Below are 24364 nucleotides of genomic sequence, written 5' to 3' on the forward strand. Positions count from 1 at the left end.
CACTGTAACCCTGTCAAGCACTGCTGATACATAAAAGTTATTGCTAAATCTTTAGAAAAGAGCTTCCCACCTTGAATTTCTTTCTTGAAGTTCTGYAGGAAAATGTGTTCTGAGAGAAAATTTTTATATGCTTTCAGCCTGAGATAACAAAGTCTGTGTGTATTTTTCTGTAATTAAATTAAGAGTTTTTGGGGTGGCATTTGGAGCATGGGGTTCCCTGCACTCTCACTGTATTCGGATGTCAACAGCTATTAGTAGCTGTGATTGTCATGTCTAACTGTATGCAACCATTGCTTCTGTAGTTTTCTACCTGTTTATTTTTGGAAGTAGGTGTGATGGACCAGGRCAAGGATCATGCCACACTTGTCATTTTTTTTYCCCATTATTTTCATAGGTTTCTGGTTTGTCTGTTGTTAAATGATGATGTTGGTCTGGGTGGGCATTTGGGTTGATCCTGCTTGGTGGGTGTTTTATGTTCAGGGAGTCCCTGAAATTGTCCTTACAGTGGCAGTTCAAGATTGTCATGGGAACTGTATCTCACCTATGGTGGTTCCAGAAATCACARCGAGTCATTGTAGAAAAACTGTTCTGAGAAGATAATATAATGACTCTCTGGGAAATGTGAAAAAAATGTATCATCAGCTAAAAGGACAGAAAGCATAGAAAGTGGTTGTTTCAACTTCAGCACAGATTTGTTGTAGTACTTATTTACTGATGTTATGTTTTGCAAGTTAAGAGCATTCCGAATTACTTACTGCATAAAATTTTATTAAAACCTACATATGATGCGTGTTCTGACTGAAACTTATAAACCTGCTACATTGCTTGCCCTTTTCTGAAAGAGCTTCTTTATTATTTCATGTTATTCTGTCAGACATCTGATTTGTCTAACTGAACACAGGGCACTTGCCTTCATTTTAAGGGTAATAAACAAGGCACACTTTCAAAACCAACAAAACATTTTTAAATGGTAGACTATTTTTCTAATGATTTGTCCAGTGTGTTCAATAGCATTTTTACTTTCTCTGCAGTTAAATTCCATGAGCTTGAAAGAGAAAGAGAGTGGGAAAGCAAGCTTAGCTGCATAAAAAAAAAAAANAAAGAAATCAAAGCCAACCACCAACAGCTTTTTGAAAAAGAGTGTTCTGGTTGTTATAAAACATGTATGTAACCGACAACTGATATTATCCACTGGTGAGATATTGTTCATACATCTACAGCATAACATTACCAGAAAAATCATGCTGGTTATCAATCCACATGTGCTCAATGCAGTTGGAGGATTTTGAGAATGCCATGTATATCTTTTATCATGTCACTGTAACCCCTCACCTCCCTCCAGTTCTCCAGACACACTCCCCACTATGTTGTGCCCCTTTGATGCTCATATCATCCCGTTTCACCTCTGGTATTATTCACCTGAATGTGGACCATGCTGTGATGCTTGATTGACAGTGCTTGAGCCTGAAGGACTATCTTTCTCYTTCACATTGCCAGCCTGTGGGTTTCAGTCTTGCCAGGAAAAGAATTCTCCCAGTGTTGAGGAGGTCAGCTGTGCCTGTGTGGCCAATGMCTATATGAGTCCGTTTTCGCCACACCCCGAGCTGACCAGATGCTGTGTGGCCATTTTCATCTCTCTCAGAGCTCAAACCAATATATGCTGCCTCTTCACAGGAATTGCTTCCTCAGACATAATGCCAAGCTATACAAAAATGTAGCTTTTGGGTTACTCAGTGTTAGCAGAGCAAGTTGGTGTCTGCCTACAACATGATTTATAGAAACATTCATGACAATGTTTACCCTGTACTAACCACGGTGAAGGAATAGCTTCAACTGCTTAAACTGGCTGCCATAGGTACTGGTTTTGCTGTCTCCCAGTAAAGGGAGCTTGTGGACAGCTGCAGAAAGCTTCCAAGAAAAAAGGTAAATTCTGTCTGAGCTAAACCCTCTGAGGTGCCAGCAGCCTGTGCTTGTCTTGACTTCACATCATGAATGGTGTCCTCAGGCTTCTCATCGGGCATGATGGTAATGATGTGAGGTGCTAKTCTGGCAGATACAAACTGGACTGAGACCAAAAATAGAATTTATCAGAGTTGCAGCTAATTAATAGTGTGTGATGTTGCTTATTTTGCCTGGATGAAAATCGGGAACTTTAGAAGCAGGAAAGCCCTCATATGATGCCCTCATCAAAGCAGGAAAGACACATATGATACTCTGTCTCAGTCACTCACRGCTTCTCTTCCAACATTTCTAAGGGTGAAAGGGACCTGTGAATTACTTTCTCAGTTGTTCATTCTTCCCTCATATAGACTGCACATGTTTGATAGTATTTCTAGAATAGGTATAAGACCTTTTTTTTCTGCCTTGGTTTCCCATTTTGACATGGTTCAGAGGAGAGACTGGAGATTAGAAACKGGTAGAATTTTATTTGTAGACATCTGTCTCCAGAACAACTTCACTCCAGAAAATACAGCACAAGAGATCTTCCTATGTGCTTTTGTAGCAACAACTGGAATATTTATACAATTTGGAGGGAGGAAGGAGGAAGGAAAGGGTGATCCTCAATATAATGGCCAAATTCTTAGCAAGTGGTAATTAGTGTGATTCCAGTGATTTGCTTAATTGTCATGGAACTGTTTGAATTAGACCAATAAGAGATTAATTGGGGAGATGGCTGYAAAATATGTGGGTTGGTCACTTAACCCACCATCAGCATGAAAACATCACAGAAAGGCAAATACCTTTTCTGCAGCACTCAAGCTTTGTTTTTGAGGTCTCTGTCTAGATTCTGTTTCAGACCAGCTTTGGTACCTGCTTAAAAGGATTGTGGCAGTGTGGGAGGATATAGCAAATATCACTTTATCTTAACATCATTTTGCTTATGTTTTTACATAGTTCTTTTTTTTCCTGTGCCGTGTTTAGCATTCTACTAGGTCAGATGAAGTCAGGGGTCAGGGATGTTCTTGATTTAATACAACTGGATGGTTTCCCTGGTTTTTGTCCCTTCCGTTCAGTGTCCTGTCATTTGAATYTTATGTTTTTGCTTTTATTTCTTGAGACAACTTTTCTGGGTATCATTTTCTCTGCTGTGTTGGTCCTTTATGCTGGTACATATTGCATTTGTTCATYTAAAATGCCTGTCCTGCACAATTTCCATCATTTTTACGGTCTTACATTTTGTCATTTTCTGCTTGAGTTTGGTTGTGGTTTGTTATGTTTTGACAGTGGTTTGTCATACARCTGTGAATAACCTCTTTGGTGTGCTTTTAAAACTTTCTCCTTTGCAGTTGTTGAACAAAGTTAACTGAACTACTCTTTCTTCAAACTGATTAGCACAGAATGTGAGTAGCTGTATACTGCAAGCAGGCAAACCATTTGTTCTGGCTTTGTTTGCATTCAGAGTGTAGAATTTTTATGCAAATGCAAATATTCTCTTTGCTAAATWTTCATCATGGGAGTGATGGTTTTGATTTATAAGACTTGTAAGTTAAAACTGGAGCTTCCTCACCTAAGGTATATATTTTTGCCTGTTGAACAAGAATATGGGTAACCCACCTAAACATTTCTCCCCTCCAGCTGAAAAAAATAATCTTAGACCATGTGCTTCCTAATAAATCTGCCTACCATGACAAATTCTGAATTTTTCAGTGTGGGGTAAGAGTCTGGCCTGCTCTGTACTATTAGAAACCTAATTCAATTGTTTAAACAGAGCTCTGAGTTTTCACTTTAGGATCAAGTAGCAGACTCTCTAAGTACTTAGTGTTGTCARTGGATACAGAGGAAAAAATTAAAGCTTGAAGCTGGTACGAACTGTGCAGGGCTGGTGCTCTGCTATTTGTGTTTCAGCTTGAGACACTGGTTATGAGACCTGCAGGAAAGGAGCTGAGAGCTGAAGTTGACTGTGAGCCAGCAGTGTGCCACAGAAAGAAATCAACAGCCTCCTGGGCTGCTGAGGGAGAGTTTGAGGGAGGGGATCTTTCCTTCAGCACTGGTGAGACACATCTGGTTCAGGATATTCAGTTTGGATATACCATTTAGAAGCAAGACACRGATATATTGGAGTGATTCCAGAAAAGAGACGTGGATATGATGAAGGGCTTGGAGGATTTGCTGTGTGAGGAGAGGCTGAGAGAGTTGAGACTGTGCAGCCTGGAGAAACCTGTAATGTGTGCAAATATATGATGGGGACAGAGTAAAGAAGATAGAGTCAGACTTCTCAGCTTTGCCCAGGGTAATGCAAGAGGCACTGAGCAGAAAGTAAAACAAAATTTCATTAAAACACAAAAAACCTGTTTTCCTTCAAAGGTGGTCAAACACTTCATSTTTGGAGACATTCAAAACCCAACTGGGACACAGCCCTAGAAAAGCCACTGCCGATGGCCCTGCTCTGAGCAGAGGGTGGGATGATGCCAGAGGTGCTCTCCAAGCCCAGGTGCTGTCCTGTGAAAGGGATCTTGGGCTCTGCTGCTTGCTTTCTACATTCCCTGGTCGAGAGTCTCTTAGCCTGAGGCTGAAATACTCGAGATCTGATGAATGAATTTTGTAGTGAGCAGCTCTTTAAAGACTGGTGTTCTGCTGCCAGTGTAATAAGAAAAAGGTGGAGGAGATTTTATTGTAATAGGTAGGCTGGCTGAGCCTTAATTAAAAATTACGCTGCTGCAGTTTAGCTTTGTGCTGAGATATATAGAGGGGTTTATAGTTCTTTTCTGAATTTTTTTACCAAAATGAATTATAGTGAAATATTGTCTCTCTTCAGAGGGATGAAGGATTTAAGACTGAGTTGCAGATTATATGTCTGTTGAGAATAAGGGTCACAAGGTGTGGGGAGTAAAGCTGAGGTTCCATTGCCGTAGTTTCTGTTACTTGCTCTTGACTCAAGTGTGTTTTAGAGGATTGAAGTGCTGGTTACACTCTTTGGAAAAAGGAAATACACTACCAAGTGAATCAGAATTATACACGCAAATCCTCACCAGAGTAAAATGTTAGAAAATACTGTAGAAAAGGCACAGTCATACCTAACACAATTATTGAATTACACAGGCTATAAAGAATTGAAGGAAAAAAACCGTAGAAATTTACAACTTTATAAGCTTTAATATTTTGGATAATAACCTTTAACTGTAGGAAATGTTGTTGATATAAAATAAATAAGGTACTGCAAATATCATGAAAGTATCTGGGTCTAAACAAAACCAGTGCATTCTGGTTGTGGGAAGGATTCAAGTCACTCAGTAACAGTACTAAACTCATGTTACACATTCCACTTTGTAATTTTGTTACAAAATTGAGAAYAAAGGCAAATTGGTTGGAAACATTAGATTTCCACAATATCCAAAAGGTGCTAAGTAGATCATTAAATAAAAAAAAAACACAACCCACAGTTTTAAGTAGGTAGGAAGAATATATMCTAATTTTACTCCTCAAAAGGTGTGCTTAGCAATATGGAGGTACTACTTCATGATCTTCCAGACTTCATGGAGCTTAAAATTTGTAATGTGTGTAGGTTATATGAATGTTTTCTGAATGTGTAAATGCAATGTAGTGCATTACAAGTTTAATACTATTAAAAGTACACTAGTGCCCACTAATAAATAAATAAATATTGACAGTATTAATATTGTATAGAYTTTATATCATACATTTACTTTTATTCATTGTTTAATTTGTATAAATAACTAGAAATTTCTGTAAATGGAAATTATTCATGCATTCTAATTTCTATTCTTTAAGTACTCTACATGATAGAAGCCCAGTCTTACACACTGGATAGGGATTAAAAAAGGACAGGTCTGTGTGTGCCAGATTCTGCCTTGGATACATGTGGGTGGTTTAATCAACATGGCCCACATGTCTCTGAGACAGAATTTGGACTTATTAGACTGTCTTTTCACTGCCTTCTGTGCCACACTATCAAATATGACAGTATTTTTTCCCAGGAATTGACAGATTTGTGTTTGGGTTTGAATCCACTCAGCAGATAAGGTCTTACAGAGGTGGAGGAGCRGTCCCATGAGCATCCTGCCTCGCAGCTCTTCCAGAGAGCAGGTCACAGCACTGAAAACTGGAGCTTTGCTATTGCCCATCTTCAGAAGGGATACCACCCTCCACATCCCAGACAGATGGGCTGTGTCTGGAAGAAAACACAGCTGATGTGCTCTGTCACTGGGACAATTTTGGGCAAATAGAAGTGTAGGCAGGATAACAGCAGTGATGTCACTAAGTAACTCCATGAAGTTTTGYTCTGTGTGCACTGGTTTGTTTACTTCAGTTACAGAAACATATGTTAATGAACATGCCAAGCTCTGGCCCAAGCAGATGTTAGTTAGCCATGCCCAGAGATGTCAATTAACAATTAACAGAAAGCTCATGCTCTCTCTCTTCTGCAGTGCCCMGGAAGGTTCATTTGCAATCAATGGGCTGTTGTCTCCTGGCTTCCCTRGTCCCTGCATCTGGCTGAGGAGAGTTAGTTACATCTCCATTTAATTACTGAGATCCAACTGTGATAATCTCTCAAGCAAGAGACTCTCATAGTCTGCCTAGAGCTTTATGGGACAGCCCAACATTTTGTGTTGGGAGCCAAAAAAAACCCACAGCCCCARCCAGCAGAGTTCCTCAAGCTTATCTATAGCATGTTGATGAAATAATCAGCTTCAGGCTGCACCAGAGCTTCCAGAGCTCCATTAAGCTATAAGCAAAGGGTGTTTTTTTTTCATTCTGTTGCTGATTCTGTGGAACTTTTAAAGGCTTTTAATGTTTTATATTTTTTTGCTTTTATTTCTTTCTGTTTTATTACTTATTTTATAACCTAGCTTTAATTAAAGACAGAGGGCTTGACAGGATTCAAACTGCAAAAAACCAGCCTGAAAACAATAAAACCAATATTTTTATTTCGCTGATTAACACTTCCATGGTTTTTTTTCTACACCAACTTGGCAGTTATTTTACGTGGTGTATATGCTAAACCCAAATGTCWGATTCTGAGAGGTTCTACTTTAAAGGCAACACATGAGCAGTCCAGTGAGCAAGGAGGGGTTTGCTATCAAGTCCTGCCTCTKCAAAAAGGCCGTGACCCTTCATTCTGTACTGGGGGCACTGAGATTTTGACAGCCTATCTTTGGCACACAAAGGGAGGAAATGTTCTTCTACTATTCCTAACCCACAAATAATACCAGTTTTCCTGTGAACTGGAAAAACATGTTTACTTTCTATTTTACTAGAATCTTCCATGGGGAAAAAAMCCCAAACCATCCAACAGTACCAACACCACCACATCATGTGGTGGTTCCAAAATTATATTGCAAACTACTTTTTTAACTGGCTGTCCCAACCTGAGGCTTGGAAAAACCCTGAACRAGTTATGGACAATCCCATCTAGAGATCATTGGACTTTTTTGGCTCAATTTGGGCTGGAAAAATAATTCTAGAATAAACATATTCTTGGCAGAAATAAGTATTTTATGCTCAGGGAAACATATTTAAAAGGGAAAATAAACTGAAGGACAGCATGAAAATAATAATTCCTAGCATGAGGGTGASAGAGGGATACCCTAATCATCATTGTCTCAGGCCAAAAAGCAGGAGGGTGACCTCAGTGTATTCATTCTTGAGAGGCAGGCCTTGGGCCATTTCATATGTCAGATGGTTTCATTCTATTCTTTAGAATTCCCCAGGTGTGATACTTGTGGAATTATATGTAATATAACTGTTACTGACCTATAAAGCATCTTGCCTATGTTCATAGATTGAATTAATTGATTTCTGGACCATTCATATTTGGGGCAGTGTCACAAATCTATCTTACTTCWATTCTAAAATTGTTTTTTGGTGTCTGATCCATGGAAAAGGTACATGGAATCATGTGTAGCCAAGCTGTCACACTATAAAATAGGCTAAAGTTACATCATACCAGTGGCTGACAGSATTCTATTTTGTGCAAAATATTCATTTCAGAGATGCCTTTCTTAGAGACATTTTCAAATAAATAACTACCTCTTTTTGCTAAATCCAGCTGATTTTGATTCACTTTGCTTTGCTATCTGGGCAACTGCTTGTGCAAATCAAGCAAAGATTATGTTGCCATACCCACATCTCATAAGAAATGGTACATCCTCAGATACCGGGAGAAATGCTGCCCAGGACAAAATGATAATTTAAAGCAGCATTCCAGTGATTTGGAATTTTTTAATGTCCCAATGCTGAGGGGCAGGTGAATTTTCCTTCCAGTGTATACAGTATCTTGCAAGGGGTGTGTCACATTTCACACAATTAAATGGTCTTTTGTGGGTAATGGGACAGTAAAAGCCTGTTATTATTTGTATAGATGAAGGTATTTTTTCTGTGTTACAAAAGTATTGCAAGTTTGTTTTTTTAAACGTTTAAAACTCTGTGTGCTTTAGAGTTGCTCTCCTTTGTGTTACTGGTGTCCCTTTTGTCCTCTTTGTGGAAATCTGACTGAATTTAGATTTCTAAACATTTTGGGAAAAGAGAGCCACCCATTCTCAGGTATTCAGCACAGGCTTTACTAGAGTTTGACAGCTGAATTTTCCAGTGTCTCCCTTCCCAGGAACATAGTAGCAGCCCAATGGGGTGTCCACATGCCAACTRCATAGAATAACTAGATATTTTGCAGCTAAGGACTATATGGAATCATGGCCATTTCCATTACAAAACCCAAAGGAAAGGCTCAGCCAGCCAGTGGTGCATGCAAGAGTGGGAAATTCTTCCTTCTACACTGCTGGCAGATGTGCCTGGGATCCAGGCAGCCTTACCAAGGAAGGAACTTGACCTGAATGTAGAGGAAAGAAAAAGGGAAAATCGGGTGAAAAAAAGGGAAGGTAAAAATCAGGACCAGGTGACATTGATATGATAGAGGAGAGAGAAATTATAAYTGGGAGATGAAAGGAGAAGATGGAGGATGATTGAATAAGGGAGAGTTGGAAGTCAATGAGAGAAATACAGGGAATGGGGATATGTTGGGCTGGGGGGGACACAGGGGAAAGAGGTCCTCTTGACTGCTCTGTGGCTGATGAGAAGCTTGAAGGAAGGAAGGACAAATGGGATTAATTTGGAGAAAAAATTGTGGGGAGAGGAGGAGGAACCCACAAAATCAAGATGCAGAAGGAGTGCTTGGGCTGCTAAGGCAGGGAGCCTGGGGCAAGGAGCTGTGGAAGCCTGGCTGGGTAGGGAGGGCACTGAAAAGTGTGTATGAAGTTGGCATTTTGGGCAACCTGGAGGAGAACAAGGAGACTGAGACTAAATAACTGGGCCTTCTTAAGTAACAAATAGGAAGAAATCATGTAGATTTAGGKTAGGTTAATAAGTGTCCTTCAGCGAAAGAAAAAGGGCAACACTTGAGCAGGGGGAGAAGACAGGAAGATACTGGGAGTTGAACAGTGAGCTTGGAAGATAACCCATGTAAGCAACCAACCTTGAGGTGASAAAACACATCATTGGACCCTGGGGGTAGGTGAGCAAAAAGACTGGAGAAAGAACAAAGTTCTAACACCAGGAAAGGAAATGACAAAAACTCCATACTCCAACTGCTACTGCAAATGCTCAGCTGAGAGCTGGCCTGGCTGAGAACTGTGTGCGGGCTCTGAGGGCTCCAYGTGATGCTCCTTTGGAAAAGTGTGGTGTAGGAGGGAGGAGCCCTGCAAAACCATGCACAGACACACATTTTTGAACATGTGTTCTGTGGACTAAAGGCCAAGCTCCAAAATACGAAGGAATTCCAGCTGCAGTAGCAATAAAGCTTTGTTCAGCACCACTGGTGTGATTGGATGTGCAGTTTAGACTGCTTGCAGTTATTGCTGTGACTGACACTGGGGAATTGCAGACCCAYGGCCAGGCTGGCATAGAGCTTGCTCTGTGCTCTGCAAGGGGTGAATTCACTTCATTGGCACAAGGAAGTGCCCACAGATATTCTGTTGTCCCATAATCCTGCCTCCACACTATTCAGGGTCCTCCTAGGAARCATCTTTCAGGGGTCACTAGCAGAAGATAGATGGTGTTGCTGAAATCTTGTTGAATGTACGGCGGGAGGCACAGGCGGGTGAGCACATCCATACACGAGCATGTTCATCTGCTGCAAGTAGGGAAGAAAAAGCACCTTTGCCATGTTTCCATTCTTTTGCCCAGGAAAGGATTGTGTGTAWGCATGCAGCAGAGCAGCACACACACAATAATGTTTTGGAAGAGAAAAATTCAAGGAAAAGTCCTTTACACTAAAAAATGCACAAAGCTTGTGATGATCTGTAGGACTCCTAAGAGCTGTTCCACAGCCTTTTGTTGTTCTTGGAAATGCCATCTCTTGCACTAAAAAAAAAACCCTTGTTACTCCTGTAGAGTTTCTTGTTTGTCCTAGGAATTAAATTATCTTTTTAAGCCATTGAGTGCTTCGGGAAGAGAACCAAAACCTTGAACATGCTTCAGTCTTCTGTGAGCTGAGGACAGGTCTGCTCATTAACACAGGTTTCCATGACTGTTTCTTCCAGAGCTGAATATTTAGCTATTAATATTTATGTTGGATATTTGCATCAGTTGCTTTCAGTTTTACAGACCGACAGGGTCTGCATGTGCATCTGTCATGGAAAATCAGGTTCCATGGAGCATATCCTTGTGTGCACCTCTACTCCTCTTCATCCCTTTGGTCTCCCACTTTGTTCTTCACAGTAGCGTATCCCTGTGGCAAACATAGATAACGCTTACTAGGAAATAATTTTTATTAAAAATGCTTACTAGTAGTAAGAATAAATTATTTAATGTCTTTCTAGCCTTCTTTAATGTGTTGTAGCTGTAAGTACAGGGCAAAAAGCRACACCATATGACCATGCTACTTTGGGAACAGTCTATAAACTGCAGTTAAATAGTTTCAAGATATTTATGCAGTGCGTAAGTCACATGAATAGAGGTTTATCACAATCAGTAGGAATGCTGGATTTTCATATCRCCCATTTGCTGCTTAAGATGATTAGCAGGAAATTTAATTTGCACTAATTAGCCTTCGGGGAGCAAGAAATTAACTTGATGAGTAAATTTCACTTTTTACTATATACCACACCAACATGAAGAAATTTGAGTTAAACCATGAATTAAATCCTATGCTAATACACTGGACTTCGGTTTTTCTAAATTAAATTAAAAGACTGTAAAAAATTATTATATGCATGGTTAATGGGGGTGGGGTAGGATCTAGAGTCGTATAACAGTCTTTCAATGTATTCACTGAATTGTCAGCCACTTCCAGAGAGTGTGGGATATTTTTGTACCTTAAACTACATTGATATCTGATATTACAGCAAAAGCTTTAACAAGTCCTTATTTTCTATATTTGCATATTTTCATTATACAACTTGCATTATGGTTGCCTATAATGTTCTACATTGCAATGCACAGAACAAAAACATTAGTCACAGAACTRCTGTGAAAATTCCATATTCTTTAATGTGCAACACCCATTTGCAAATGCATTTTAAGGTTCAAGAGCCTTTGTTCACATGCTGGCAAAATTTCTATGAAAATAGTTTTTTTAGAAATCACTCTCAAAAGTATACAGCAAATGAGGGAGACATGACTCACCACATACACAAATTAGAATTAGGAGCTAATAAACTCTAATCTTGCCTGTTGATGGTGACTTTTCTATCTSATTCTTCCAAGAGACCATTTAGATTACTTGGTTTTTCCCTATCAAATGGAGGCAATTTTTATGTATCCACTACTCAAAATTACTGTGGATTGATTAATGCTTGCAAAGCAATGAGTCATTTGGTATGGGAGTATCCATCCATTATAAACTGAAGTGTTCTGTTSTACCAGGCTTGTGGTTACATTCAAATCTGTAAAGAAGGAGATGGAAAGCATCAGTTGCATATGAGATAATTGCCTTTGATGTCAGTGCTGCTGCTAGTTTGTGCATCTGAAATATACTCAGAAGCTCACTCTCACTATTATATTTTTGGAATTAGGCCTTGTAAAACTTACCTGGCACTACTACTGAAGTTAGACATGCAACTTCAGTGRAAGCTTTGCCCAACTAAGTATTGCTGAATTGGGCACCTTTAGCCCCTAGGTTGGGCTTTAAGTGGTGCATATAAGTGAGTTCAGGCATCTGCTCAGACCTTATAGCCTATGACATAAATACTGGTCTAAAGAGAGATCTCAGATTGATCTGTGGGTAGTCACATATTGTATAACGTTCTAGTTTTCCTTTCTCAGGTCCTCCTCTATTCCCCAGTAGTCCAATTTCTCAGTAGTATCCCTCCTATTGAATCAAGAGTGCACGTGTATGTGTGTGTGTGCATACATGGGTGGATATATATAAATACAGAAATATAAATGCACACACAAACAAACATGTATGTGTACACAATGTGCTTTGCTTTTTTGGGTGTAGAAGTATATTTCTGTCAATRCACACCACTTGTATTTATACATTTATGGGTAATATTCCGCTTTTAGTAGTAATTGACATCATGTGGGGTTTTGTATAATAATTACATTGGGACAAAAAACCTTGCAGATGGTTTCAAGAGTGACTCTAACTTGCCATCAGTGTAAAAAGATTAAATACAATGAGCCCACTCCCTCTGAATGGAGTCAGCCATTTTCATTGATTTCAGTGGGAGCAGGCGCAACTTTGTCCCTACAAAGGGAGAGAACATGTATTATATTCGTTAAATGAAAGTTTGATTTCATTGAACTTAAAATTATTCATGTACTGTTAGCAAATGGTTTGAGATTTTATAACTAGAGCATTTGCTGAATTGTGCTTTGTATTTTCCTCACAGCAATTGGAAGAACCCTCATYCCTCGTTATTTTAGCACTGTCTTTGAAGGAGGTGTAACAGACCTGTATTACATTCTCAAGCACTCAAAAGAGTCATACCACAACTCATCCATCACAGTGGACTGTGATCAATGCACCATGGTCACTCAGCATGGAAAACCCATGTTTACCAAGGTAACAGGGAAGACTCAATAAAGCATGTTGTTGGCTTTTTGTTTTCTTTTTTAGTGTGTATAAGAGTGAAAAATATTGGCTGTTGAATTTTTCCGGTAGATTATTTCTAATACTGAAAACCCTTGGAGCCATTTAATTACTGTTTTCTATATTCATTATATGACTGGAAAATTCTGTGGTTATCTCCTGCAATTCTCCCAGAAAGATTGCAAGAGAAGCACATAATGCCAGGTTGCCAGAACTATCAGTTTTAGGTGAATTAAATTCAGCCTGCCCATCTTTTCTCTGGGTTAGATTTTAAATGAGATTTCACATTGCTGGTGCCTACCATTTGGAATGGYATGCATTACATTTGATACTTACCTAGTACAAGGGCTATAAATCTCTAGGAAAATTGTGATTTAATACAGTAGGATGCCAATCCAAAGGGCAATGAAGTCAATGGAAGGAGTCGATTGAAGCATGCTCTGGATCAAGTTAGTGAACATTCAATATTTGTAATTGAAAGGAAATTATCTTCATGTATTAGGCACATCTAGTCCTGTAAATAAAATGGGTGCCRCATATCTATATAAAAAAAGAGTAGCAATACCAAAAAGGTGAAAAGTAAAAATTAAAACAAAAATTTTCTTATATTAAAAAGATCAGTAAACTGATTAAAATCAAAAATCAAAATCAAACTGATCAAAACTGATCCAAAAAAATCAAAATGGGAGTGAATACTTTTTAATACATTATCAGGAAGTAATGGTTTTCCATCTTGTACTTGTTCATCTTTAACTTTTTCATGAAGAAAAGAAGAAAAGGAGAAGGGGCAACAGAAGGTAGCTAAACCGTGTTGCCCATAGTCTGCAGGACTGTGGAAATTTTAATTTTAAGTCACTGGCTATTGACAGATCATGACCAGGGTCTCCACCCCTCGTGCTGTTTTAGCAATTATGTGAGTCCTGTGCCTTCTCTGCCCTTGGGGTGCTGCTCAGAAGGGAAGGAAGCTGCTGGTGCAGTGCACTGGTGAGCCGGGAAACGCGAACCCACTGCAGCCCCTGTGGCTTCCACAGACACAGAGAGACAGAGGAGGGATCAGACATTCCTATTAGCACCTCTTTGCCACCTCACTGCTCATGAGGAGCTGCGAGTCCTGGCCATGTGCGGGAGATGTGCCAAAGTTACACAGGAGCTGCTTCACTGCTGAGCTCCCTAAAGGCATTTCTGTGTCATTTCCCTTTGTGTTAGCTTTAATGCAATAGCAAATAAAAGGGGCTTGGTTTGGGTTTTGTCAACAAGTAAATACAGAACACTTTTCTCAGTTAAATTAGATTATTTGACTTACCATGGCAGCATAGGACAGTGCTGTTATTTTGGAAAAGAGGTTTGAATCCAGCAAGTCAAAGGTGGACAAGCAAGTATGGACTGGGCTGGGTGCCCATCTCGTGTGCCACTGTCCTGTTGTGTGCAGTGTGTCTCTGTCTGCTGCAGCGCTGGCACTGCACAGTTTGCCTCAGCCCTCATATTTCTCTCGTGTATTCCAATGTAAATYTCTGTGCCCTGGTAGAAGAGTTCAGGTGGGGAGGTGATTTGGATTCTAGGAGAAAAACTAGGATGCTTTAATGCCTGTATGTTAAAAATATGACTTGTTAGTAAGAGCARATCTGAAATAAAACACTGTAGTTGAATATAGGAAGGTGGAATAGGGGAGCAGAGAGTATATTACTCTCTCAGAAATCAGTTAGAGCTGAATGTTGTCTCAGCTGTGCTTGTTTAACTTCTAGCAGAGATACTGAGGGCACAGATCTCTCACCCAAAGGTAAACTCCTACTCACAGTATTGGTGATGGAACAAAGCACACCTCCTATAATAAGCACTACTGCAATGCACTGTGTAGCTCCTTGGATCATATCTGAATTTGATCCAGTGAAAATACCATGGGGAGGGGGGGTTTAGTGCAAAACTACAAACTGTTTCAGTYTCACAAGAAAATTCTCAGCTGCAAATACTCTAACTTCTAATAGAACAGACTGACACACTTTTCATTATGTATTGAATCAAGAGTCCACAGAATCAAGAATCAAATGTGTTTTATTCATTTCAATATTTTGCTAGTTAGAGCAACGCGCTGCATACAGCAGTATTGGATGAATATATAAAATGGCATTTCCAGTTCTTTTCAAACAAATATGGCCAGAACATGCCTAGCAGTCAGAATATTAATAGTCCAGCTTGTCTTTGGAGGCCAAGAGGTCCTTGTAAAGTTCCACACACTTAAAAATTATTTTATCAAAATATAAATTAATATTACAAAGAATTTATAGCAGTTCAATGGCATAAATAAAATGTTGTAAAAGACTGAAGCCAAGACTATTATGTTTGTTTGCCTGGGAGATGCTCCACGTTTTTCTTCAAGTTTTCTTCAAGACAAAAATTTTAGGAGTYCTCCTAAGTCTCTGCTTTCCCTGTGTTTACTCCAACTCTGGCTCTCCCACTTTATGTGCAGGCAAATTGTTTTTCTACATTTATCAATGTTCATGTTCCCCAGTACTGGCAGAGGTGGGCATTGCCTTCACCACTRAAGAGTGAGCACCCCATGCACTCACAACTCTCTTTCTGCTCTCGACAGTGGGGCCATCAGCTGGATTTTATTGGCGAAGACCTTGAAACTCAGTGATTTTAATCCTTACTAATAATATCGGGCATTGCCCAGATTTGGATAAGCTTTAGGATTCTTTTCAAGCAACAGCTCATGTTTGAGAAATGGTAGTTAATAAAGGGGGAACACTTCTAAAGATGCCCAGTGTTAGGAGAATGAGATTGTGAGCAATAARGCACAGGACCAAAGCTGGTTTTCATAGGCACAAGCAGTTGAAATTCCTACAATTAATAAGTGCAGTGAAGGGGTTAAAAAGCTATTGGTTAGTTTGAGAAATGTTCTTTTTTAGTTTTTTCCTGGCCTAGTCTAGAGCAACCACGTGATACCCTGAATGCCTGCCAGCCTCTTTCTTGTTGATCCTCCGGAGACCATCTGTGCTGGGGGCATTGATTAGAGTGTGTCTGCTGGGATTACATCTTTTCTGTTGCCATGCCAACTAATCAGCTGATTTTGGTTACCACAGAAACAAAATGTCAGAGCTCACAGTACGGTAACATGAATTCAGCACAACAGAAAATGTTTTCTTAATTGGAGACCCTTTTGATTTTTTGGATTCTATGCAAAAGGCAGCTTTTAGAAAAAAAAATAGCCCTTTTAAAATAAGAACTGTGCCAAAATTATTGATTAAAAGCAATGTGTAAAATTCTACTTTATGTAAGGAAATTAAATTCCTTTATAAGATCTATAAATTTTTACCACCRTAATATGAGGAATGTATTTAAGTTTTTCTATTGAAATTTGTTAATGCCAGTGCCTAAAATCTACYGCAAGCTTTGGCGGTTTGAGCTTAAGAGAAGAAACATTTGAGAAGCCACAGGTATTATTGTAAAAAATTATTTAAAACCTGAAATATTTTCATGTTAACTGGTCAGTAACCAGGATCTTTGGCCTCAACACAGTAACATTAGTACATAATATTTTTCTTCTGTGAATCCTTAAGTGTGTGCATGTGTACCCTTGTGTAATTTCTCATCATARTGCAGGTAATGTGAAAATCAAAATTAGGGTGAAACATAAGGCAYATTAAATATTGGAAGGCATCACTAAGGTGTGTTGAAAAGGACAGATGAGAACTYGTTGCAAGATTCTCCTTCACAGGTGGTGTACAGGAATTTGTCTGTACAGTGTGCCTGTTAAAATTACCTATGTGTTTTGGCAGAATCAGTGAGGAAAAACTATAATGATATTAAGTGAACTGTTAACCAGAAAAACCACCCATTGACCAAGTGAGAGCTGGCCTGAGTTGGAGCTCGAAAAAAGGCTCAACAGACTCAGCTGAATCTGGGATGGTTATTTTTCAATCAAATACTACCTGTATTAAAATTAAAGGTGCAGAAACCTTTTCTTTTGTATGTCATTACACCCTGTTTCCACAATATCTGTGTGCCCTGCACTTGCAAGTTTACTATGAACAGGAATTGTAAGTCTAAATATCCAATTCAGTTTTTTTTAATGAACAGTGGTAATTTTCAAATCAGATATGATTTTCAATACTCCATGGTACCCCCATAAAAGGTACTATACTGGGCTTGTATTTTTCACCTTAATGAAGACCACAATCAGAGTACCTTTTCCACATAAAATGAAGACCACAACTACAGTACCTTTTCCACATAAAATGAAGACCGCAACTACAGTACCTTTTCCACATAAAATGAAGACCGCAACCACAGTACCTTTTCCACATAAAATTGTGGAGTTGTTTAAAAGCCCCCAGTAATTTATTTGATTTTTCATTTATAGGTAGTACCCACTTGCTGCATTTATTTCCCCCCATATTTTCTGTCCTTTCTTAGACAAGATTGCTCACAAAGCCACTTTCTGTGGAAGTAGCTCCGTTGTCCTGGCTCTCCTCTGCTCCCCTCACCCTCAGACCTGTGAGCCAATGCAGCTCATGGAGCCCCATGAAAGACAYCCATCTGGCTTTCCTTGGAAGGGGAGATTAATAAAACTAGATAAGAAATTAAAAAAACCAAATAAACGAAAAACAAAACCACAAAACACAAACCCAACARGACCAAATGTTCRGGAAAGACAAGGACACTTGGAAARRACAAGAAAAAAATTAGGAAAAAAAACGGTTTAACCACAGGCATTCAGGGCACTGCCTACTCCAATGGGACATGAAAGAATGATTTATGTGCCAAGCTATAGTAAGGAAAGGGCAGCCTAAAACAGTCTGGGAACGACTGGTTCAGCAACTTGCCATCAAGTGCACTCAGTTGCACCACAGTCACCTCTACTGCGAGGTTCAGTCATTAATTAGCAGCACCAAACTGTGAGTGAAAGAGAATTGATGCAATAAATAAGATTTAGTGCACAATATTCTGTTTGTAAAACGCTATAAAATCTATAGCATTATAAGTTACTGTTTCTGAGGTGAGGCCTATGAAGTAATTTTCCCACATTCATTTTTTCTCCCCAAGAGAACGAAAAACAATTAATCTAGCAGAGATGAACAATAGAATACTGCTCTGATATTTTCGAATGTTGTTGAATCGATGATACAATACCACTGAAAACAAAATTCCTGGGAATTTATTTCATTCATTTTATGTATTCTAGGTATGCACAGAAGGACGTCTTATCTTGGAGTTTACTTTTGATGATCTTATGAGAATAAAAACATGGCACTTTACTATTAGACAATACAGAGAATTAGTCCCACGCAGCATTCTAGCCATGCATGTAAGTAATCCTTTATTCGTTTGACCGAATGCAAAGTGATGAGATTAGGTTTATGAAGAACTCCAGCAAATTTCACACCCAAGGCAATTAACTATAAATATTTTGGTTTGCCTGCAACTACATCTATTTACAAGTTCTTTCATCACTCCCTTGTTTCTCAGTGCTCTTTATTGTTGCCACTGTTGCTATGTTTTCATTCTATTTTAGCACGTAATTTTCTTTTTAATCCCACTTGGTGGTGTGTATGATTTGGGTCCAAAATCTCTTTCTATTGATATGAACTACACCAAAGTCTGTGAATTTTTATTATTGTACATACAAATGATTTTTCAAGCTTTAAATGAAATAAACTGTTGTTACCCTTGCATAGACAGAAGATAAGAAATTACCATATATTTACTTAGAAACCTTTAGAATTTTAATCCAGGTCTTCTTTTGTTACACATTTCRTGACTTCCTTTTGTTATTGAACAAAAACACACAGAATGAAACTTTAAAATATTAAATATTCTGCAAGTTAAAGTCAAAATACACTRAGGTAAATTGTGGAGAAACAAAGAACATGCTGCTATTGACACTTTCAGTTCTTCACCATAGAGGCATTCCTACTAGTAGTGCCTTGATATACAAAATSAATTGCAGGACTATGCTTTTATGAAGGGTAAGACCACAGACCCAAAGATGTTCCTGCATTTTCATGTCGAGTTACTGAGATATCCATAGATAAAGATATATCCTTARTGAGGAATTTTAAATAGCTTAAGCAGCCAGGACTTTTTTTCRGAGTGCTGTTACAAGCCTGAAGAAAGCACCTCTGAAAACCTGCCCAACCTTTTCTGTCCCAGGATTATCTGCTGTTCTAGGGGACTGATCAACTGAACTCATTGCCAGTATCCCATTAAGGGACAATGAGCGACATTATGTATTTAGGGGGCTGCTACAATTCAGAGTGGAAGCAGGTTAGACAGCAACCAGCAGGTATTAATTTTAGTAATGAGATTGATCTCATTTTAAAGAGGAGGCTGGTCTCACAGGTAAAGCTCTGGCTAGGGTCAGAGAAGGACTATACTTGCATTTTTCCCTGTTTAATTCTGGGAAAATGACTCAGATCAGAAGGGTTGTCCAGACTGTCCTAATGTCACATATTGATGAGGTCTTTCTGCTGCAGTTTCTTACCGAAAAAGAAAGTGATGTGTTCTTTATTCCTGCCTTTTTCTGTCTTGTCTCCTGGGACTGCCAGCCAACAAATAGAAGKGTACTGCAATCCCTCAGGAAGCTCCTTGGTGGGGCTCTGCTCACCTGCATGACCAGACCTCTTAGCTCTTTCTTTGGAATGGATGGGCAGGGATCAAAGGAAGATATTGGAAAACAGTCTTAAGTCCACTCCAATTTCATAATGCTTTATATTTTCTTATGCACATGGAACTCTACCTTATTATGTAAAATTAGTATCAATATGTAATTTTTCCATAGCAGTGGCACTGCTTTTCAGGGAATCCTCCTTACAGTCCACTAAGCACATAGGAAAAAAAAAAAAAAAAAACAATGAAAAGCAAAGTGAGAATTCTTTTTTCCTTTGTTGTTTAGGCACAAGACCCTCAGGTGCTGGAGCAGCTGTCCAAAAACATCACTCGAATGGGTCTGACAAACTTCACCCTCAACTACCTCAGGGTAAGCATACCATAGCTGATGATTATTGTGAGCATTTTTTAAAAGTTTCTGTTGGCTTTGAGTCAAGGTAATGAGAGCAGAGCCTGTGTCAGTCAGGTAAGAAATTGACCCAACCCTTAATGAGGGTGAAGGGAAAAACAAAGACACTGCAGTAGAGATGAAGCTGATAAAAATGGGCTATTAAAAAGGCTGAGAATTTTATCATTCACTCCAAGCCTTGTGTGAGTAGCCCCTCTTTTTAACAGTCTTTCTTCTCAGTTTTGAATAATGTCTTTATTTTTTTTGTGAGCAAGACGTTCCCGACATTTTTCCTCTCAGTTTCACTGTGCCTGAGAAAATGGCAGCTAATTCTTTTTAAAAGCTGCCTGTCTTCTCCAGTTTTTCAACCTTGCCACCTCTCCCAGGCTGAGGCAGGGCTGAGGGCTCCAGCTCCAGCCCTGTTTGCCACAGTCYCTCAAAGCAGTCCTCACTTCATATGCCTCTGGGAGCCTGAGATTCCTCCTTAGCCTTGCACTGAATCGAGTGTGGGTTTTATGATTAAATAATGCATTTGTTCCCATTGCTTTTTGACCCTTAAAGTGCATTCAAAGTTTAGATGTTTATTTTTATTTTTGAAAGTATTCCCTGGTGTAGGCTCACAATACATACATAGAAAGACAGATTTGTAGAGTTCGTATTTCAAGCTTAAATTTCAGATTTTTCCTGTTTCTAGATGTGCCATTAGTGGATGAAATGAGGCAAATTGCTCAATGATACACCAAGCTAACTTGGCCAAGAGTATCAGGTTTTATTCCTTTTAATTGTGTGAATAATTATTCAAGGCATTTTTTTAAGATAACACAAACACTGGAAATGCAGTTATTTCCAGCCTAATGTAGAGCTGTATTTGAGTCTGCAATTTAGCTATACCTCATTCAGTTCTATGAACCTTGTAACACCCTTCCCCATGGATGGATGGAGCCCTGTCCCCAGAGTGTTTTGATCTCCAGGGGAGACAGTGTGCAGAACAGAGATGTGTGGTGAGATCTCTCACTGTATCCCTACRGTTTATAGACAGCCTGTGGTTGTACATCCTCTCCCAACAGCCTAAGCATTGCTGATTGCTGCTTCTGTGGTGTTAATGTAAAAATTACTGCTCAAATTATAGCCTGAGTTGYGCAGGGCAGGTCTGCTCTATTGTAACAGGAAGAAGGACGTGGCATAAAACCTCAGAGGAATAATACATTGCATCAGGATTTTTCCGTGTGTAAACGTAAGATTAACACGTCTGTGTAATGCACRTTGTATTCTCGTGGTTAGTTTTATTTGGGATTTGGTACAGAGAGCAGCTCTTGTGCTTTGGCAGCCCTGCAGCCATGCTGCCATTGTTTTGTCGTGAGGCATCCTAGAGCAYATCCTAGAGAAAATCGCACTGGGGATTCCTCCTCGGTCATGGCAAGTTTGGCATGACATCCTTGTGGCAAACAGGGCAGGAATTGGCTGATTTAGGTAAGCTGTCTCTGTGGTTTCTCTGCAAGCTGTCCAGTGTCACGAGGCACTGACCCGCTCCAGGGTCACCCCTGAGTGTGATGGGACACAGTGACACCCGCTCGGGCTGGTCCACAGCAGCCTCCACGAGGATCCCAGGGTGGAATTCACAGCACTGCCTCTGTCACCGACCCCTTCTGGCTCCTCTGTGGTGCAGCCTGTGATGGCTCAATGGGACAAATGACAAAGGCAGGGTTCCTGTCAGGAGGCAGCTGGCATCAGGGACCCATGCGGCTCCCTCTGTCAGCATAAAAAAAAAAAAAAAAAAAAAAAAAAAAAAAAAAAAAAAAAAAAAAAAAAAAAAAGCAAGAAAGGAAGAGGGAGAGGGAGGAAAAAAAAATCGGAAAAAGAAAACTGGGATCAAGATAAGAGCTAGGGAGATGAGCAGTGAAGTGGAAGGGGATGAAAAGATGAAGTCTTACTTTTTTCTTCTTCCAGACTAGTTTTGTTAGCTTAACAGACGACATTAGGTCTCTGGGTGCAAAGCTTCCTCTGGCTCCTGCTGTGGTGATTCCAAGAGGAAATCTTTTTTTTTTTCTCAAGCCAATCTTTACATGTCTCTTTTTCTTGTGGTGAGGGATTGATCATTCTGTGCTTTTTTCAGATGTTCAGCTCATCATGGCGGCTTGTATCACATTTTGATTTGCCTCTTTTCCAGTTACTTTCCTCTGTTAATTTTTACATTAAAATCTTTTCTGAATTCATGCACTAAAATAATGTGGTAAATGTGCTTAGGTTTAAGGTGTTCTGTTTTGTGGGTTTTTAAGTCAGCATTTTATGATATTTCATTTAGTCTTCCCAGTGTTTAGTAATTAGCACTGTTGCATGGTTTTGAATAAGGATCAGAAACTAAACGTAAAAATTATTTTCTTTTTTTTCTGCTGCACACAGCAAAGGCTTGTGATACTCATAAGCAAAAACTTCACTGATGGGCGGAATTAATCATTTTTATTCTCCAAYGTGCACACAGCAGCAAGCTGTGCTGCAGTTTCTTTAAAGGCAGAATTTAAACCTGGATTTCAGATGGTTGTGATATAAAGGCATAGCTTGTATTTTTKGGGCTCTAGACATCACAGAATGCTAAATCATTGCTAGTTGGGATAATTGCAGTTGCTGGCATGTAAACCACCATTCCTGAGTGCCACATGCTTGTAGAGCCACAGCGTTGGATGTGTGCCCTGGTTTGTCTTCATTCACTCCAAGTAAAGCTGTCCAGCATAGAAGAACATTGATTTTGTAAATCGTATTTAATACAAATTTAAAATATATCTTCTTGGAACCTGGGAATGAAATGTTTTGTCCTGTTCAATTGCCAAATGCTCTTTCTCTCTGTTTTCTCTGGCTCTGTATAAAACCATAGGCTTCCTTTCTTTCTAGTTACGAGTTTGTTTTGTTCCAGCATAATTGATTACCTCATCAATGGGGTCAGCGTACTTTGCTGTAGCTGCTGACTAGGAACTGAATAGGCTGTCTCAGAAATAATGAGCAAAACCTTGTAGGTTTTAAATTAATATCAAGCTTTTTAAAATGTAATTTCTTATCAAGTCATCAAGTAGTAGATATTACAAACTATCAGATAATAAGGCCAAGACCTAGTCTCAGTCAGTATGAGTTCAGGAACAAACAGGAATCCTGTACAGAGTTTGAAGGTGAAGGTAACATTGAGAACAGTTTCCACCAAGCTATAATAACTTCATCCCCATGTTACTTTAATTTTTTTCTATGTAATTTTTTAGTTGCTAAGCTATTTTATTTATATCTTCAATGCATAATGGATTTGAATGTACKCTAAAAACAATAGCTCTATACTAGCAGCATTATTCAAAATTTGGTACTCAGATATTTCTTGCTGCCATCTATAAAATGATTCAGTCTCTTTAAATTTCTGACATTTTTTTAAAGTCTGCTTCTACTGTCAGGCAGGACTACCTGGCCTGAGTCTCAAAATACAGTTGCATCTTGCCCAGCTGGTTTTCAAAACCCTTACACTGGCTGGGCTGGAGTGATTTCTTAGAGCTCTTTCCCAGATGTGTTTGTTGTGTTCTCCCCACGCTKTGCTCTGCTCTGGTAGCCACTTTCTCGATGTTAATGGAGCTAAATCTGCATCTGCTCGTGGCAGAGTTAGAGTTGGTGTGACAGAGCATCACACTCTGCATCAGGAGAGGTGTCCAGGCAGGGGAACATATGTTCCCCTCACATCCTGTATGACTCTGTTAACCAGGGATTGCTTATCTGAGCCACAAATTATCCAATTTGTTGTTTTCTACGTAAKACAATAATGAAGTGTTACTATTGCTACACAGAGGACAATATTTTCTGAGTTCTCACTTTCACTAATTTAGTTCCTTGCCACACACTTTTGGATTTCCTCTGCTAGGAGGATAATGTAAATTATTTAATGGGACACAATTTTCTAAAGGCACTACTTACACTGTAATCAAAAGCCATTTGTATGCATACCCATTGTGTACACAAAATTTTCTTTTGCACATGCAAAATAGACACACATGCAACAGTTTTCTTTAATGTGAAGGGAAATTTGTTTTTCCAAATATGGTTTCCAGCATGGGAAAGATATCCAAATTATTTTGAAGCTATTTTACTTCTAATCCATAACAGTTTGGGGCAGCTATCTGGTCAATATTTTACAGCTGTTGGTGTATCTTCAGCAAAGAAGGAGAAAGTTTACATGTTAAAGATGCGAAGTCAGGTGCTTGGGGGAGAAGAAATGCTACATTTTTGGTCACACATGCAATATGAACTCATTTCCCTTTGTGAGCTATGTGATCATCATCAAACTACATCATCAGGCTTTCTCAGACTCCCCAATGCATAGTATGACGAGCCCTCACTCAGTAGAAAGTGCTCAAGTG

General features: G+C 39.3%; 1 protein-coding gene across 1 annotated transcript in view; it reads left to right on the top strand.

Moving 5' to 3' along the window:
• LOC130578400 (LIM domain-binding protein 2) overlaps positions 1–24364 on the top strand; it is an 82067-nt gene that overhangs the window by 16615 nt on the left and 41088 nt on the right. Inside the window, exons 2-4 of the mRNA XM_057374465.1 lie at positions 12789–12961; positions 18171–18293; positions 19881–19964. Of these exons, the coding sequence (XP_057230448.1) occupies positions 12789–12961; positions 18171–18293; positions 19881–19964 (380 nt within the window). The remainder of the gene's footprint in view (positions 1–12788; positions 12962–18170; positions 18294–19880; positions 19965–24364) is intronic.

Source organism: Malurus melanocephalus, unplaced genomic scaffold (genome assembly GCF_030028575.1).
Source record: "Malurus melanocephalus ecotype Western Australia unplaced genomic scaffold, MMel_1.1 scaffold_225, whole genome shotgun sequence".
NCBI classification, from domain to species: Eukaryota; Metazoa; Chordata; class Aves; order Passeriformes; family Maluridae; genus Malurus; species Malurus melanocephalus.